At 47.9% G+C, this 14,814-nt stretch overlaps 1 protein-coding gene across 1 annotated transcript in view; it reads right to left on the minus strand.

The window, feature by feature from the left end:
* LOC131679966 (lachesin-like) overlaps window positions 1-14,814 on the minus strand; it is a 105,748-nt gene that overhangs the window by 25,550 nt on the left and 65,384 nt on the right. Inside the window, exon 8 of the mRNA XM_058960709.1 lies at window positions 2,350-2,492. Coding sequence (XP_058816692.1) covers window positions 2,350-2,492 — 143 coding nt within the window. The remainder of the gene's footprint in view (window positions 1-2,349; window positions 2,493-14,814) is intronic.

Here is a 14,814-nt window from a genome sequence, read left to right on the forward strand (position 1 = left end):
GTTTCAGACCACTCCGAAAAAATTCTGTATCCGCCCCTGCAAACAATGCCCGTACGAATACCAGTTGGAGATTAATGATAAAGGTTGGTTTTTCGTCCTTTTTCAAAATGAAGTACAATACACAAACAATCGTTCGCAACAATTATTGTTTGGTTATGTTAATAGAATAGATGCAATTTAATGTTTTCAAATAATTTTAGACACATGTCAACAGCGACTACGTTTTGCAAATCTCATTCCTTCTTTATGTTTAGTACTAATTAGCCAATTTCGCCAATTTTCTCTATCATTATTCCAGAGAGCGAGTAAAGACGCTATAACCTTGGCTCATTAGCCAGGACAGGGTTAATAACCTCTGCGCCATCCCATGAACTGAGAACCAAAGGAGTGACATTAACCCTCTTGGCCAACTCACTCCAAACGATTTATCAAACCCCCATCAAATTGAGACGGCTATCCACGTTCCTTCCTTATTCAAGGTTCGAAATAATGTCGGTGGTGCACTAGCAATGTTGGAAGAAACAATTAATTTTTGCAATTGATTTGAACTATAAATTTTAATGTCGTTTCTAACTATTTTCTGAAAACTCATAGCTAGTTACCATCTTCGACGAAATTGTTATCCAAGGCTTGAAATATAGCTGGTTTTTCATATTGAGTGAAATAGCGATCTTTATGAACGTAAATGCAGAATAATTGCATTTCCCATATAAAATCCCAAAACGAACTTTGAGCGCAACGCGCCAACCCTGGCAGCAATCACCGGCTCCCAAATTTTGCACAAGCATTTGGTGCAAAAAAGTGCTGTACTAAAAAAAGACAAATGTAGAGCCACTCTACTGCCCTAGTTTGATGTGTTCCACTATAATAAGTATCAGTGTGTGAATTATCTACGTCAAGGTAAACGTTTGTGAATATATCAATGCCAAAACTATAAAACTTTGAAGAATACATCTTCATCTTCAAAACAACGGTTAATTTCCATTTAAGCATGACAATTTTACCAAGACCGGGTAGACACAAGACCCACCTGTTGCTTCCGGAAAGTGGAACCCAAGTGACAACATTTATGCAAAAACGTAAGATTGTCTCTACTGACTACAATTGGTATCTGCCATAAAACCGTTCACATTCTCTCCAAGTGAGGGATCAGAGGCAGACAATATGTGCACGCGAGCATAAAGAAGATGCTACCGACATAATTCTGTACCGCGGAACGAGCAGAGAGAGGTGTCAAGTGTTACTCGTTCGACTCCTGGGGTAGAGCACCATTTAAGCACATAAATGTCTCACTGGGTGTACATGGTGCTGTCGAGGGGGAAGGGGTGCATTCAACGCTCGAGCAGGCAGCGATATCCAGCCGGGCTTGAGTCGGGTGTCATGCTGGCAAGCCACACGTCTTCGCCTTCTTGGGAAATGTCACATCAGGCACAACCGGATCCAGCTTTCGTACTGTTGAGTCTTGATTTTATTCACACGTATCCACTTTGTGTTCGGATTGAATCAGATTTACTGATACGCCGTTGGAGTATTTCTATTGGGAGTTGATGATCATTGAATTGATAGTGCCGGGAGAGGATTTTGTCGGATAGTTTCTGCTTTATTTGTAAATAATAGTTGGAAATCGAATCCAAGTGTATTAACAGCTTAATTCTATAGGTAACTGTTCGGTTGGATGGAAATTATCACGTAGTCATTCAAAGCTGATATCAACCGAACCAATCGAACGACGTTTGCATAAAGCACACAACAAACACCTCCAGATCGGTTTCTAAAATACCCAAAGTGGTTGTGTACACTTGACCGAATAACACTCAATGCACGCCTACATGGAACTGCATCCTAAAAGTAAATTCATCAAATTTTATTTTTCAACCAAGTACCATGCGTTCTCACAAACATTATTGCCGTTTCTACAAATCATAACGCAACGAAGCAGGAAGGTAATTATTATAAACGGATCACAAAGAAAGTGAGATAGATTGATTCGGCACTACTCCCGAAACGGCATATACTTCGGTAGGCGCATAGCACATGGTTAAAATTATTGATCCAGTTAGTGGACACGAAAACGTACAATTAGGAACACTTCAAGCATACCGCAATTTACATTCCCTAAATTGCACAAACATATCGTGACGACTATTGCGCAAACTATGCCACTTGTCGTTCCATCAATTCTGTTCAAGTGTTGTTTACTGTCGACAGTTGGTTCACTCGATTGCGTCTCCAACGACCACTAGTTGCATTCGTCACTTTCATCATGGAACGCTCTCCATGGCGGTACGCAGCATCATTGCTACTGAGCACATAAATTCACACCACGAACAAACTGGCTTGTTTACTTACAGTATAATCTGATTGTCCCGTCGGTCTCGCCACGTGGGTTCTTGGCGATGCACTTATAGATCCCGTAGTCGCTGTGCTGCACCTCGATGATGTACAGCCGCATTACCGCTTTGTACGATGGCGTGCCGGACGCTGATTCAGTCCTGTGAAAATGATAAATATTGGTGATTCAGTTTTTAAGTTAAATGCTGGTGCTTTTATAATAATTTGTAAAACGCTTTGAAACACAGGTTGCGTTCTTTTGGTACATATCAAAAGAAAACCCTTCTGTTGTGGAACTTGATATACTACTTCGATAGACTTCGCAGCCGATTCTAAGCGTACACGCAGAATTTTATTTATGCATCGATAGCATACTTTTCTATCTGCCTCTCGTTTCTTCTGCTGTAAATTTTATTCATGGGGCATATTCGGTCTATCCTCTCATTGAATGCTTACTAGCAGGGCCGGCGTCACATTTTTAACCCGAGTGGGTAGTAAGCATAGGGTGAGGGTAATAGAATAGAGATTTGTCTCATTTTCGCAATACACACGCTTGCATTACATTCAAAATCACTTTCGGTGTGTTTGTGCAAATGGAATTGTTGTACTTTGATATTTTCAAATGTGTGCCTGAGTTACATACGTAGCAGATTTCAAATTTATGAAAAGGTCCAAAATTTTGAGTGGTTAATTACCCACTCGGTTATTTTCGGTTGGGTAGTACTACCCATACTACCCACGCTATCCGCCGGCCCTGCTTACTAGAAGTATATGCATGACAATGCATAAAAATCACAGCAGAAGAAAAAAAAAAGGGAATAGAAAGTATGCTAACTATGCATATTTTTGTTGCACAGAAAGAAAGAAATCAGCTCCTGCTGCTAATGCCAATTTTTGATTTAAGAATAATTAAATTTATTGAGGAAACTAAAAAGTTATTGTCGCTGGTTGATAGTCGTAGTTCATATTTTTTCTAAAATATTTCTTAGTTTAGGATAAGTCTCAGAATTCTGAGCAAGCTTTCACCAACTTTTAGCGCGTACATAATTCTAGGTGAGATTTTATCAAAGGGAAACATAATTCCGCTCTAAACGCATCAAACTCTGTCAAGTGCCAAAAGAGATTGTAGGTTTAATGAAGATTAATATGTCGTATAATGGGTCCATATCAAATTGATCATTATGTATCAAAATGGACGATAGGCTTTGCGATGAGGGCATCGGAGCTACTTTTCGCGGAGATGGTTACACGAAAACCGACTCATCAAAAATTCAACCAATAAATTAGATGATTTTTTTGATTTCGTCTAGATGATATTTGGGCGAACTAAGTTTTTACTGAAAACAATAATCCAGCGCTTATTTGATTCAAATCCGTGAAGGTCAATTACATGTGCCTTGATCACTTCGCGTGGAATAACCCATACATGTATTGAAACAAAATCATTCCTTTATTGAAATGTTTTTAAAGAGAAACTAGTGAAAACCGACATTGAGGTCAGTTGAATTTTTGTTGCTTGTGTACTGGCTTCGGTGGTTGCGTTCAGGCTAAAACAAGCTTTACAAGCTGAGACCTACCCGCACAATCAAAATCAGTAATAATTTTCAAAAACTATTATTTGAGAATCTCGCAAAATTAAAAGAAAAAAAAGTTCTATTTTTTATTTTTCTGTTGAAATCTATTAATCAGGAAAACAAGAATTGGTTTTGTTATTTTTTCAGGGTACGAATCCATAATCAGTGTAATTTTTTATAGATTGTTGTTGATGGGAGTGGCAAATGTGAGTAGGGAAATTAGTAGAAACTACACGCATTGTGACCATCTGGCAATTTGCAATTATTAATGTTGGCAGATAAAGTATAGTCATGTGCAGAAATTCGTACCAATAAAGTTGTTTAAAGGAGAATTAGTCACTGGTTTTTTTGTTTTCTTATACTGCCCATAATCACAAGTAGGGTTCGTCGCGGTTGCGGTAATTACCGCAACCGCGCGGTATTTACCGCACCCGCACCGCAAAAACTGCGGTGCGGTGAGACACTTTTTCCCGCGGATGCGGTGCGGGAAATGGATTTTACCGCGCGGTATTACCGCAACCGCGCTTCAAAAAATAATTGATAAAGTCTGCAGTCTGCATTACAAAGTGAATTAAAACTATGACTTTTACCATTTGAGAAGAACGCAACTAGATTTATTTTCTGAACGAATGCTTAGCAATGTCATTATTATGAAAATCCCTCTGTCAGATCGTTCGAGTTTTACTTATTACCCTACAATACAGACATGATAAACGTTTAAGGTTGACAGAGAAAGGGTAAAATTCGCAAACGAAAAAAGCAGTTTTTTTCCACACCATATGTTAAATCTTCATAAAAATCAATCAGCAGTACTGTAACAACATTCTACATACGCTGTTTGATTTTTATGAAGATCTGACATACGGTGTGGAAAAAAACTGTTTTTTTCGTTTGCGATTTTTGCGCATTCTCTGTCCAACCTTAATTGATCTAATTTCCATAGACTTGACAATGATTTGAAAAGAAATCCGAGTATAATCTGTATTCGACCTAGCGATACTAGTTGATTTTAACATTTTGGTCATTATAATATGATAAACCTGTTTTAATCCACCTAGAGGTGCAATTGTGCCTTTCTCATTGCTCCAAACTATGGTTTAGCTGCTTCGTACAATATAACATTATGGAAATGTCTTTCATTCTTATTACACTTGGTAAGTATATATAAGAGCACCTTTTTGCATTCATCGCGGTATCGGTTTGAATCGGAGTTTTTCTATGTGATCGCACTCCACAACCCGTAACTCCGGAGCCGGAAGTCGGATCCACACAAAATTCAACAGCAGCTGATGGGCCTTTCATTTAAAATCAAGTTTGTCAAAATCGGTTCAGAAAATTCCTGAGAAACCGATGCGGACAAATCAACAAATTTTGTTTTGTAACCATACTCTTCAACTCGTAATCCATGTCGGTTGAAAACGACATTCAATAGCAACCTACGGGAATATTATACCTTTCATTTGAATCTTAGTTTGTAAAAATCGGTTCAGCCATCTCCGAGAAACCGATATGGACATTTTGTTAACAAATCCGCACATACACACACATACATACATACATACATACATACACACATACATACACACAGATATTTTGCGATCTCGGCGAACTGAGTCGAATGTTATATGAGACTCGGCCCTCCGGGCCTCGTTTAGAAAGTCGGTTTTTGGAGCAATTGCGTAACCTTTCTATATAAGAAAGGCAAAAGAATAATATTTAATTAGCTTAATCAGCATGAGTTCAATGTTATCTTCATGTGATTATATTTTGAAATGTTGGTGGAATGGGTTTGAAAGTGGAGGGAATGGGGGGTTTGTAGAGTGGGAGTGGAGGATGCGTCAGAAATCCTTCATCTTATTTCGGTATACGGGGTGGATGAAGGAAATGCGGGCGTGAGGGTGGTCCAAGGGGAGGGAATGATGAAGGAGGGAGGTGTAAGGGCAAGGCGGGGGAGGGGCGGCGACGCAATACTCAGCTGCATATTTTGCCTTTCATTTGCGACTTGGTTTGAGAAAATCGGTTCAGTCATCACCGAAGAACCGATGTGACTTTAATTGTGGAATATGCCCGGAATTCCGGACTTCCGGAATCGTCGATAGTGGACAATATATTCAAAGAATGTTTGATTGGCAATCAGTGATCTAGATCTGCGATTAGAAGTAATTTGGTGACCATTTCAATAGTTTTTGCCTCTGAGGTATTACGATTGTACCGATTTATATGGGAAATTCCAGTGTATCCTTACTAACACCCCTGTAACTCCGGAAGCAAGAGTCATAACCGAATGAAATTCAGCAGCAGTCAATGGTATTACTGTATCTTTCATTTGAAATCAAGTTTGTAAAAATCGGTAGAGAATTCGTTGGGGAATGGGTGTGATATTAGCTTAGGAACTTGGCAGGTTCCCCGGGGGCGTCATGAACCGTCATAGGTGACCAATGTGGTCAAAGCTGCTTTGATTGATCATTAGTGATCCAGACCCGCAAGCTAGAGTAATGTTACATCGATTTTGATATGTTTTACATCATTTGAACATCATGGTGGTACCAGTTTATATGGGAATTTGCTGTGTGACCACACTCTTCAACCCGTAACTCCGGAACCGGCAGTAGGATCAACTAAAAATTCAATAGCAGCTTATGGGATCGTTATACCTTTCATATGAAACTAAGTTTGCGAAAATCGGTTCAGCCATCTCTGAGAAAATTGTGTGAGTTTAAATGACACACACACATACACACACACATACACACACACATACATACACACACAGACATTTCAGACTATTCCGCTAGCGAATGACGGATCCCAATAGTAGCATGTCTGTAATAACATACGTACATGGAACTATTGAGATCCAGAGCTACAGGTCCAAAGCCCTGGTAAAGGAGGATGGTTGTGATGATCCGGGCCGAGATCACCACGTAAAGCAAGGTAGGGCATAACCCCAATTCCAAGGCGTGAAGCGACCCGTGCCGAGGGATGAGTGATCGAGGGGGTGAAAAAGATGCTCGATCGTTAACGGAGCCTGTGGGGTACCTGGGCAACCCCCACAGTAAGCGTCCCTTACCACGCTAATGCGGAGCTCTGGCGTGGCGGACATATATTTCTCGCGCTACTCGTGGGAATTTTCATGGAGCAAAACAAAAATAAAAATAAACAGACGGAGGTGCCAAACCCCTTCGCAAGAGGTGGTTTGGCGAGGTCTCCCCCCCGTGGGGAGAGTAGTGGAACGATGAGTGCTGTACTCGAAAGCACCAGTGACCCCCCAGCAGCGGTAGGCAATACCCCTACCAATGCATCGGAGGGGCCAATAGCTGCGATGCGCAAAGTAGCGAAGCAACTCGATGCTATAATCGACTTCGCTAGCGCAAAGCAGAACATAGCCAAGGAGTTGAAGTTGAGCCTTCTGGAGCTCCGGAAAGCTGTTCGTGTCGCAAGACAGGAACAGCAGGCATATGTTGAGAGGGTGGAATGTCGGGAGAGGCCCGACAGAGAAACCCAGACAGTGGCCTCCAATAGGGAGGAAAGTGAGAAGGTTAATAGAGGTTCACAGACAGTGGCCTTTACCTTCTATGGAGCAGCCACGTCGATCGGAGCGGCGACCGAGTTCCCCTCGAAGGGAAAGGGAAAGGGCAATCGCAAGACGGCATCGAATGCGAAGCGCCCTAGGAAGTCGCCAGGAGAGGGTGCCAAAACCGACACCACTCGGCGTGCAACCGTCAAGGTCAAACGCCGCCTGGGTGAGGTAAGCGAGGGCGAGAGTGACCTCGCTGTTGAGAGCGATGGTACCAGCAACCCGGCACGACCGGGGCAGGGGGGCTCAAACCCCTGGACGCTGGTTACCAAGAAAAAGCCGGCACCGAAACCGGAGGTACCGCGGCCTGCGAGGAAGGCCAAGGACAGAGGCGAAGCCTTGTGGTTAAAAACCGACAAGGACAAATACGCCGATGTCCTTAAATCGATGAAAGCGGCCGAAAGCCTCTCGGCCCTTGGGCAGGATGTGCGTAGCGTAAGACGCACCAACACGGGAGAGATGCTCCTGGTGTTGAAGCGAGGCGCACAATCAAGTGCAATATACAAGGCCTTGGCCCAAGAGGTCCTTGGTGAGGGCGCCCAAATCAGGTCGCTAGGTGCGGAAACAACTCTCCAGTGCAAACACTTGGACGAGTTCGCGACCGCAGAAGACGTCGCCGCAGCCGTCAAGGAGCAATGCGGCGTCACAATCGAGCGGGCCTCTGTGCGATTGAGGGACGGACCCTCTGGCACCCAAGTAGCCTACCTCAGGCTACTGAATGCGGATGCCAAAAAGGTAACCGAGAAAGGGAAGCTGAAGATCGGCTGGTCGGTATGCCCTATTAGTATACCCCAGCCGCCTTCAGTGGACAGGTGCTATCGGTGCCTAGAATCCGGCCATAAAGCTTACGAATGCAAAGGCCTAGACAGGAGTAAGCTATGTCGTCGATGCGGCGAGGAGGGGCATAAAGAGCGGGGGTGCACTAAGGCATATAAGTGCCTTATCTGCACCTCTAAGAAGCAAGCCCATAAACATGCTATGGGCGGACCTTCGTGTCCCTTCGGCGAGTTAAATAAGAAGAAGCCGTGAGAGTCACACAGCTAAATCTTAACCATTGTGCAGCAGCCCAACAGCTGCTGTGGCAGTCGGTCTCGGAGTCGAGGACAGATGTCGCCCTCTTATCAGACCCGTACAGCATCCCTGCCGGCAACGGCAATTGGGTGTCGGACGGGTCTGGAATGGTGGCAATCTGTACAACGGGAAGGTTCCCGGTTCAAGAGGTAATACACCCCTCCGCCGAGGGTGTGGCGATTGCCAAGATCAATGGTGTGTTCTATTGCAGCTGCTACGCCCCACCAAGGTGGCCAATAGAACAGTTCTACCAGATGATCGACAGGCTCTCGTCGGACCTCGTGGGCCGGAAACCGGTAGTAATAGCGGGAGACTTCAACGCTTGGGCAGTGGAGTGGGGCAGCCGCTGTACAAATAGCAGGGGTCAAGCGCTAATGGAAGCGTTTGCGAAACTCGATACTGTGCTAGCTAATGATGGCTCCGCTAGTACATTCCGTAGAAACGGAGTGGAGGCGTGGATTGATTTGACCTTTGCCAGCCCGAGTCTGGCTCCAGGCATGGAATGGAGGGTAGACGAAGGCTACACCCATAGCGATCATTTAGCAATCCGCTTTAAGATCAACTATGGTGTGCAGCATCCGAGGGCGGGAGATCCCTGTCAGGTACGCGGGTGGAAGTCCAATCACTTCGACAGCGAAGCTTTCACCGCGGCCCTGGGACTGGAGGCCAACACCGACAGTCTAAGCGGGGATGCGCTGGTAGCTGTTCTATCACGCGCGTGCGACGCCACTATGCCGAGAAAAACACTGCCAAGAAACGGTAGATGCCCGGTATACTGGTGGAGTGCCGAGATTGCAGCTCTACGGTCAGCCTGTCTCAGAGCTAGACGTAGGATGCAAAGAGCTCGCACCGAGGATGCAAGAGAGAACCGCCGTGAAGTGTTTCGAGCTGCGAAATTAGCCCTTAACAAGGCTATTAAAAGCAGCAAGAGAGCGTGTTTCGACAACCTGTGTGAGAGTGCCAACGCGAATCCGTGGGGTGACGCCTACCGGATTGTGATGGCCAAGACCAAAGGGGGCTCCTCACCCCCAGAACGGTCTCCGGACCGGTTGGCAACGATTATCGAAGTACTCTTCCCGTCTCGAGCCACAAGCCCCTGGCCACCTGCACTACGAGACAGTGCGGGCACGGTCGAAATGGTGGCTCCAGTGACGAACGAAGAACTACTCGCAGTGGCTAAATCCCTAGCAATGAACAAAGCTCCAGGGCCGGATGGAGTCCCGAACAACGCTCTCAAGGCAGCGATCATAGCGAACCCGAACATGTTCAGGCTAGCTATGCAGAGATGCCTTGACGAGTGCCGTTTCCCCGATAGATGGAAAAGGCAGAAACTGGTGCTGTTGCCGAAGCCCGGGAAGCCGCCAGGCGACCCATCGGCGTACAGACCAATCTGTCTGATAGACACGACTGGCAAACTGCTTGAGAGGATCATCCTCAACAGGCTCACCCCGTACGCGGAAGGTACGGACGGTCTGTCAAGCAACCAGTTTGGCTTTCGGAAGGGTAAGTCCACAGTGGACGCTCTCAACTCAGTGATAAATACTGCCGAGATAGCGATCCAACGAAAAAGGCGAGGTATTCGATACTGTGCGTTAGTGACACTTGACGTGAAGAATGCATTCAACAGCGCAAGCTGGGATGCCATCGCGCTCTCGTTACACCGGCTTAGCCTACCGGTGGGTCTGTACCGGATCCTGGAAAGTTACTTCCAAAACCGCGTACTGCTATACGAGACCGATGCCGGTCAGAAAAGGGTTCCGATTACCGCCGGAGTCCCGCAGGGCTCGATCCTAGGCCCGGTGCTATGGAACCTCATGTATGACGGGGTTCTGAGACTGAAGTTCCCTCCTGGGGTCAAGATCGTCGGCTTTGCCGACGACGTAACCTTGGAGGTCTACGGGGAGTCAATTCCTGAGGTAGAACTAACCGCAGAACACGCGATTAGCACGGTGGAGGAATGGATGAGCGCGAGAGGCCTGGAGCTCGCTCATCATAAGACGGAGGTAGTTATCGTCAACAACCGCAAGTCGGCACAACATGCAGTTATCCATGTGGGAGAAGTCGCGATCACTTCACAGCGAAGTCTGAAGTCTCTCGGAGTCATTATAGACGACAAGCTGACCTTCGGCAGCCATGTCGACTATACGTGCAAGAGAGCGTCGACTGCTGTTGCGGCACTATCGAGAATGATGTCCAACAGCTCAAAGGTGTGCGCCAGTAGACGTAGGTTACTGGCAGGCGTTGCCGTATCTATCCTCAGGTACGGCGGCCCGTCATGGTCAAGAGCACTGAGGGTAACCAGTTACCTACAGAAACTGGAGAGCACCTACCGCGTGATGTGCCTCAGAGTGATATCTGCCTACCGCACGGTATCACACGATGCATCCTGCGTGATAGCGAGCATGATGCCAGTCGGGCTGGTCATTCGGGAAGATGAGGAGTGCTTTGAGCTACGTGGAAATAGGGGAGCCCGCGAGCGCACCAGGGTGACCTCGGTCGCCAGATGGCAGCGTGAGTGGGACAACTCCTTGAAAGGTAGGTGGACCCACCGGCTGATACCTAGCATATCGAGCTGGGTGGGAAGACCCCATGGGGAAGTTCACTTCCACCTGACACAATTCCTGTCAGGCCATGGCTGTTTCCGTCAGTACCTCCACAGGTTCGGGCACGCGGAGGTCCCAGTCTGCCCGGACTGCCCAGGTGTAGACGAAACTGCCGAACACATACTGTTCGTATGTCATCGGTTCGACGTCGAAAGAAGAGCAATGCTTGACGTCTGTGGCTGGGACACAACCCCGGATACCCTTATTCAGCGGATGTGTCAAACGGTGGAGAAGTGGAACGCAGTCTCGGCTGCTACCATCCAGATTGCCAGTAGGCTACAGGTAATCTGGCGAACCGAGCAACAGACGGCGGGCACGGCTAACTAGTGGTTGGTTAGCTGGAGCGAAAAAGGCCAAGCGCAAAATAAGAGAGTGAATGGTCTGTTCATGCCGAGGTAGGTTGGCGCAGCGAATGGCAACCGCGTAAGGGGTAAACCCAGCCACCCCGAAGCAAGACAGAAGAGTGAGTGTATAGGCGTATAAGTGGACTGCCTCATGCCAAGACGGGAGGGTCGTAGCGTAGTATGTTGGAACTAAGCTATCGATGCCTCATGGCGTGGCAGAGGAGTGAAAGGGTGAGCATCCAAGTCAGTCTCACACTGCATGTTAAGGGTGAGCACAAAAGTCAGCCTCACAGGTTGGTAGCAAGCAAGGAATGAAAAAGGTGAGCACAAAAGTCAGCCTCGCATGGTATGTCAGAAGTGGGGCCTAAGAAAAATGTCCCACATGGGATGCCAGAGTGAGTGACAAAGGTACAATAGAGTGGCACGATTGAGAGTGAATCAGGTGATAGGGTGAGCACCCAAGTCAGCCTCACAGGGATGGGTAGGGCGAGCACAAAAGTAAGCCTAGCAAGGAATGAGTAAGGTGAGCACACAAGTCAGCCTCGCATGGAACGTAAAAGGTGAGCACAAAAGTCAGCCTCATGTGGGAGTGTTTGAGAGCGAATCAAAGTGTGATTGAGAGAGCACCCAAGTAAGCCTCATACAGGATGTATGATCGCGCGAGTGAGAGTGAATGAGTACACTTAGTACAGCCATCCCCCCAGAAGTAATACCGAGAGGTAGTTCCTGGGAGGAATGATGGCGGAGCCCAATGGAGTTTAGTCGGTATTAATGGCTGGTCACCATTCGAGTCCGACACGCCCCCAGTGCACCCCGTGTGGTAGATTGGACCCTACCGTTAGCACGTGTACTGGGCTAGGACATAAAGGTCTTCTCCATTGTAAAAAAAAAAAAAGAAAAAACACACAGACATTTAACTCCGCTAGCGAATGACGGATCCCAAGAGTAGCATGTCTGTAATAACATACGTACATGGAACTATTGAGAACCAGAGCTACAGGTCCAAAGCCCTGGTAAAGGAGGATGGTTGTGATGATCCGGGCCGAGATCACCACGTAAAGCAAGGTAGGGCATAACCCCAATTCCAAGGCGTGAAGCGACCCGTGCCGAGGGATGAGCGATCGAGGGGGTGAAAAAGATGCTCGATCGTTAACGGAGCCTGTGGGGTACCTGGGCAACCCCCACAGTAAGCGTCCCTTACCACGCTAATGCGGAGCTCTGGCGTGGCGGACATATATTTCTCGCGCTACTCGTGGGACTATAAATGGAGATAAACAAAAATAAAAACAAACAGACGGAGGTGCCAAACCCCTTCGCAAGAGGTGGTTTGGCGAGGTCTCCCCCCCGTGGGGAGAGTAGTGGAGCGATGAGTGCTGCATCCGAAAGCACCAGTGACCCCCCAGCGGCGGTAGGCAATAACCCTACAAATGCATCGGAGGGGCCAATATCTGCGATGCGCAAAGTAGCGAAGCAACTCGATTCTATAATCGACTTCGCTAGCGGAAAGCAGAATATAGCCAAGGAGTTGAAGTTGAGCCTCCTGGAGCTCCGGAAAGCTGTTCGTGTCGCAAGACAGGAACAGCAGGCATATGTTGAGAGGGTGGAATGTCGGGAGAGGCCCGACAGAGAAACCCAGACAGTGGCCTCCAATAGGGAGGAAAGAGAGAAGGTCGATAGAGGTTCACAGACAGTGGCCTTTACCTTCTACGGAGCAGCCACGTCGATCGGAGCGGCGACCGAATTCCCCTCGAAGGGAAAAGGAAAGGGCAATCGCAAGACGGCATCGAATGCGAAGCGCCCTAGGAAGTCGCCAGGCGAGGGTGCCAAAACCGACACCACTCGGCGTGCAACCGTCAAGGTCAAACGCCGCCTGGGTGAGGTAAGCGAGGGCGAGAGTGACCTCGCTGTGGAGGGCGATGGTACCAGCAACCCGGCACGACCGGGGCAGGGGGGCTCAAACCCCTGGACGCTGGTCACCAAGAAAAAGCCGGCACCGAAACCGGAGGTACCGCGGCCTGCGAGGAAGGCCAAGGACAGAGGCGAAGCCTTGTGGTTAAAAACCGACAAGGACAAATACGCCGATGTCCTTAAATCGATGAAGGCGGCCGAAAGCCTCTCGGCCCTTGGGCAGGATGTGCGTAGCGTAAGACGCACCAACAAGGGAGAGATGCTCCTGGTGCTGAAGCGAGACGCACAATCAAGTGCAGTATATAAGGCCTTGACCCAAGAGGTCCTTGGTGAGGGCGCCCAAATCAGGTCGCTAGGTGCGGAAAAAACTCTCCAATGCAAGCACTTGGACGAGTTCACGACCGCAGAAGACGTCGTCGCAGCCGTCAAGGAGCACTGCGGCGTCACAATCGAGCGGGCCTCTGTGCGAATGAGGGACGGACCCTCTGGCACCCAAGTAGCCTACCTCAGGCTACTGAATGCGGATGCCAAAAAGGTAACCGAGAAAGGGAAGCTGAAGATCGGCTGGTCGGTATGCCCTATTAGTATACCCCAGCCGCCTTCAGTGGACAGGTGCTATCGGTGCCTAGAATCCGGCCATAAAGCATACGAATGCAAAGGCATAGATAGGAGCAAGCTATGTCGTCGCTGCGGCGAGGAGGGGCATAAAGAGCGGGGGTGCACTAAGGCATATAAGTGCCTTATCTGCACCGCTAAGAAGCAAGCCCATAAACATGCTATGGGCGGACCTTCGTGTCCCTTCGGCGAGTTAAATAAGAAGAAGCCGTGAGAGTCACACAGCTAAATCTTAACCATTGTGCAGCAGCCCAACAGCTGCTGTGGCAGTCGGTCTCGGAGTCGAGGACAGATGTCGCCCTCTTATCAGACCCGTACAGCATCCCTGCCGGCAACGGCAATTGGGTGTCGGACGGGTCTGGAATGGTGGCAATCTGTACAACGGGAAGGTTCCCGGTTCAAGAGGTAATACACCCCTCCGCCGAGGGTGTGGCGATTGCCAAGATCAATGGTGTGTTCTATTGCAGCTGCTACGCCCCACCAAGGTGGCCAATAGAACAGTTCTACCAGATGATCGACAAGCTCTCGTCGGACCTCGTGGGCCGGAAACCGGTAGTAATAGCGGGAGACTTCAACGCTTGGGCAGTGGAGTGGGGCAGCCGCTGTACAAATAGCAGGGGTCAAGCGCTAATGGAAGCGTTTGCGAAACTCGATACTGTGCTAGCTAATGATGGCTCCGCTAGTACATTCCGTAGAAACGGAGTGGAGGCGTGGATTGATTTGACCTTTGCCAGCCCGAGTCTGGCTCCAGGCATGGAATGGAGGGTAGACGAAGGCTACACCCATAGCGA

Source organism: Topomyia yanbarensis, chromosome 2, assembly GCF_030247195.1.
Source record: "Topomyia yanbarensis strain Yona2022 chromosome 2, ASM3024719v1, whole genome shotgun sequence".
NCBI classification, from domain to species: domain Eukaryota; kingdom Metazoa; phylum Arthropoda; class Insecta; order Diptera; family Culicidae; genus Topomyia; species Topomyia yanbarensis.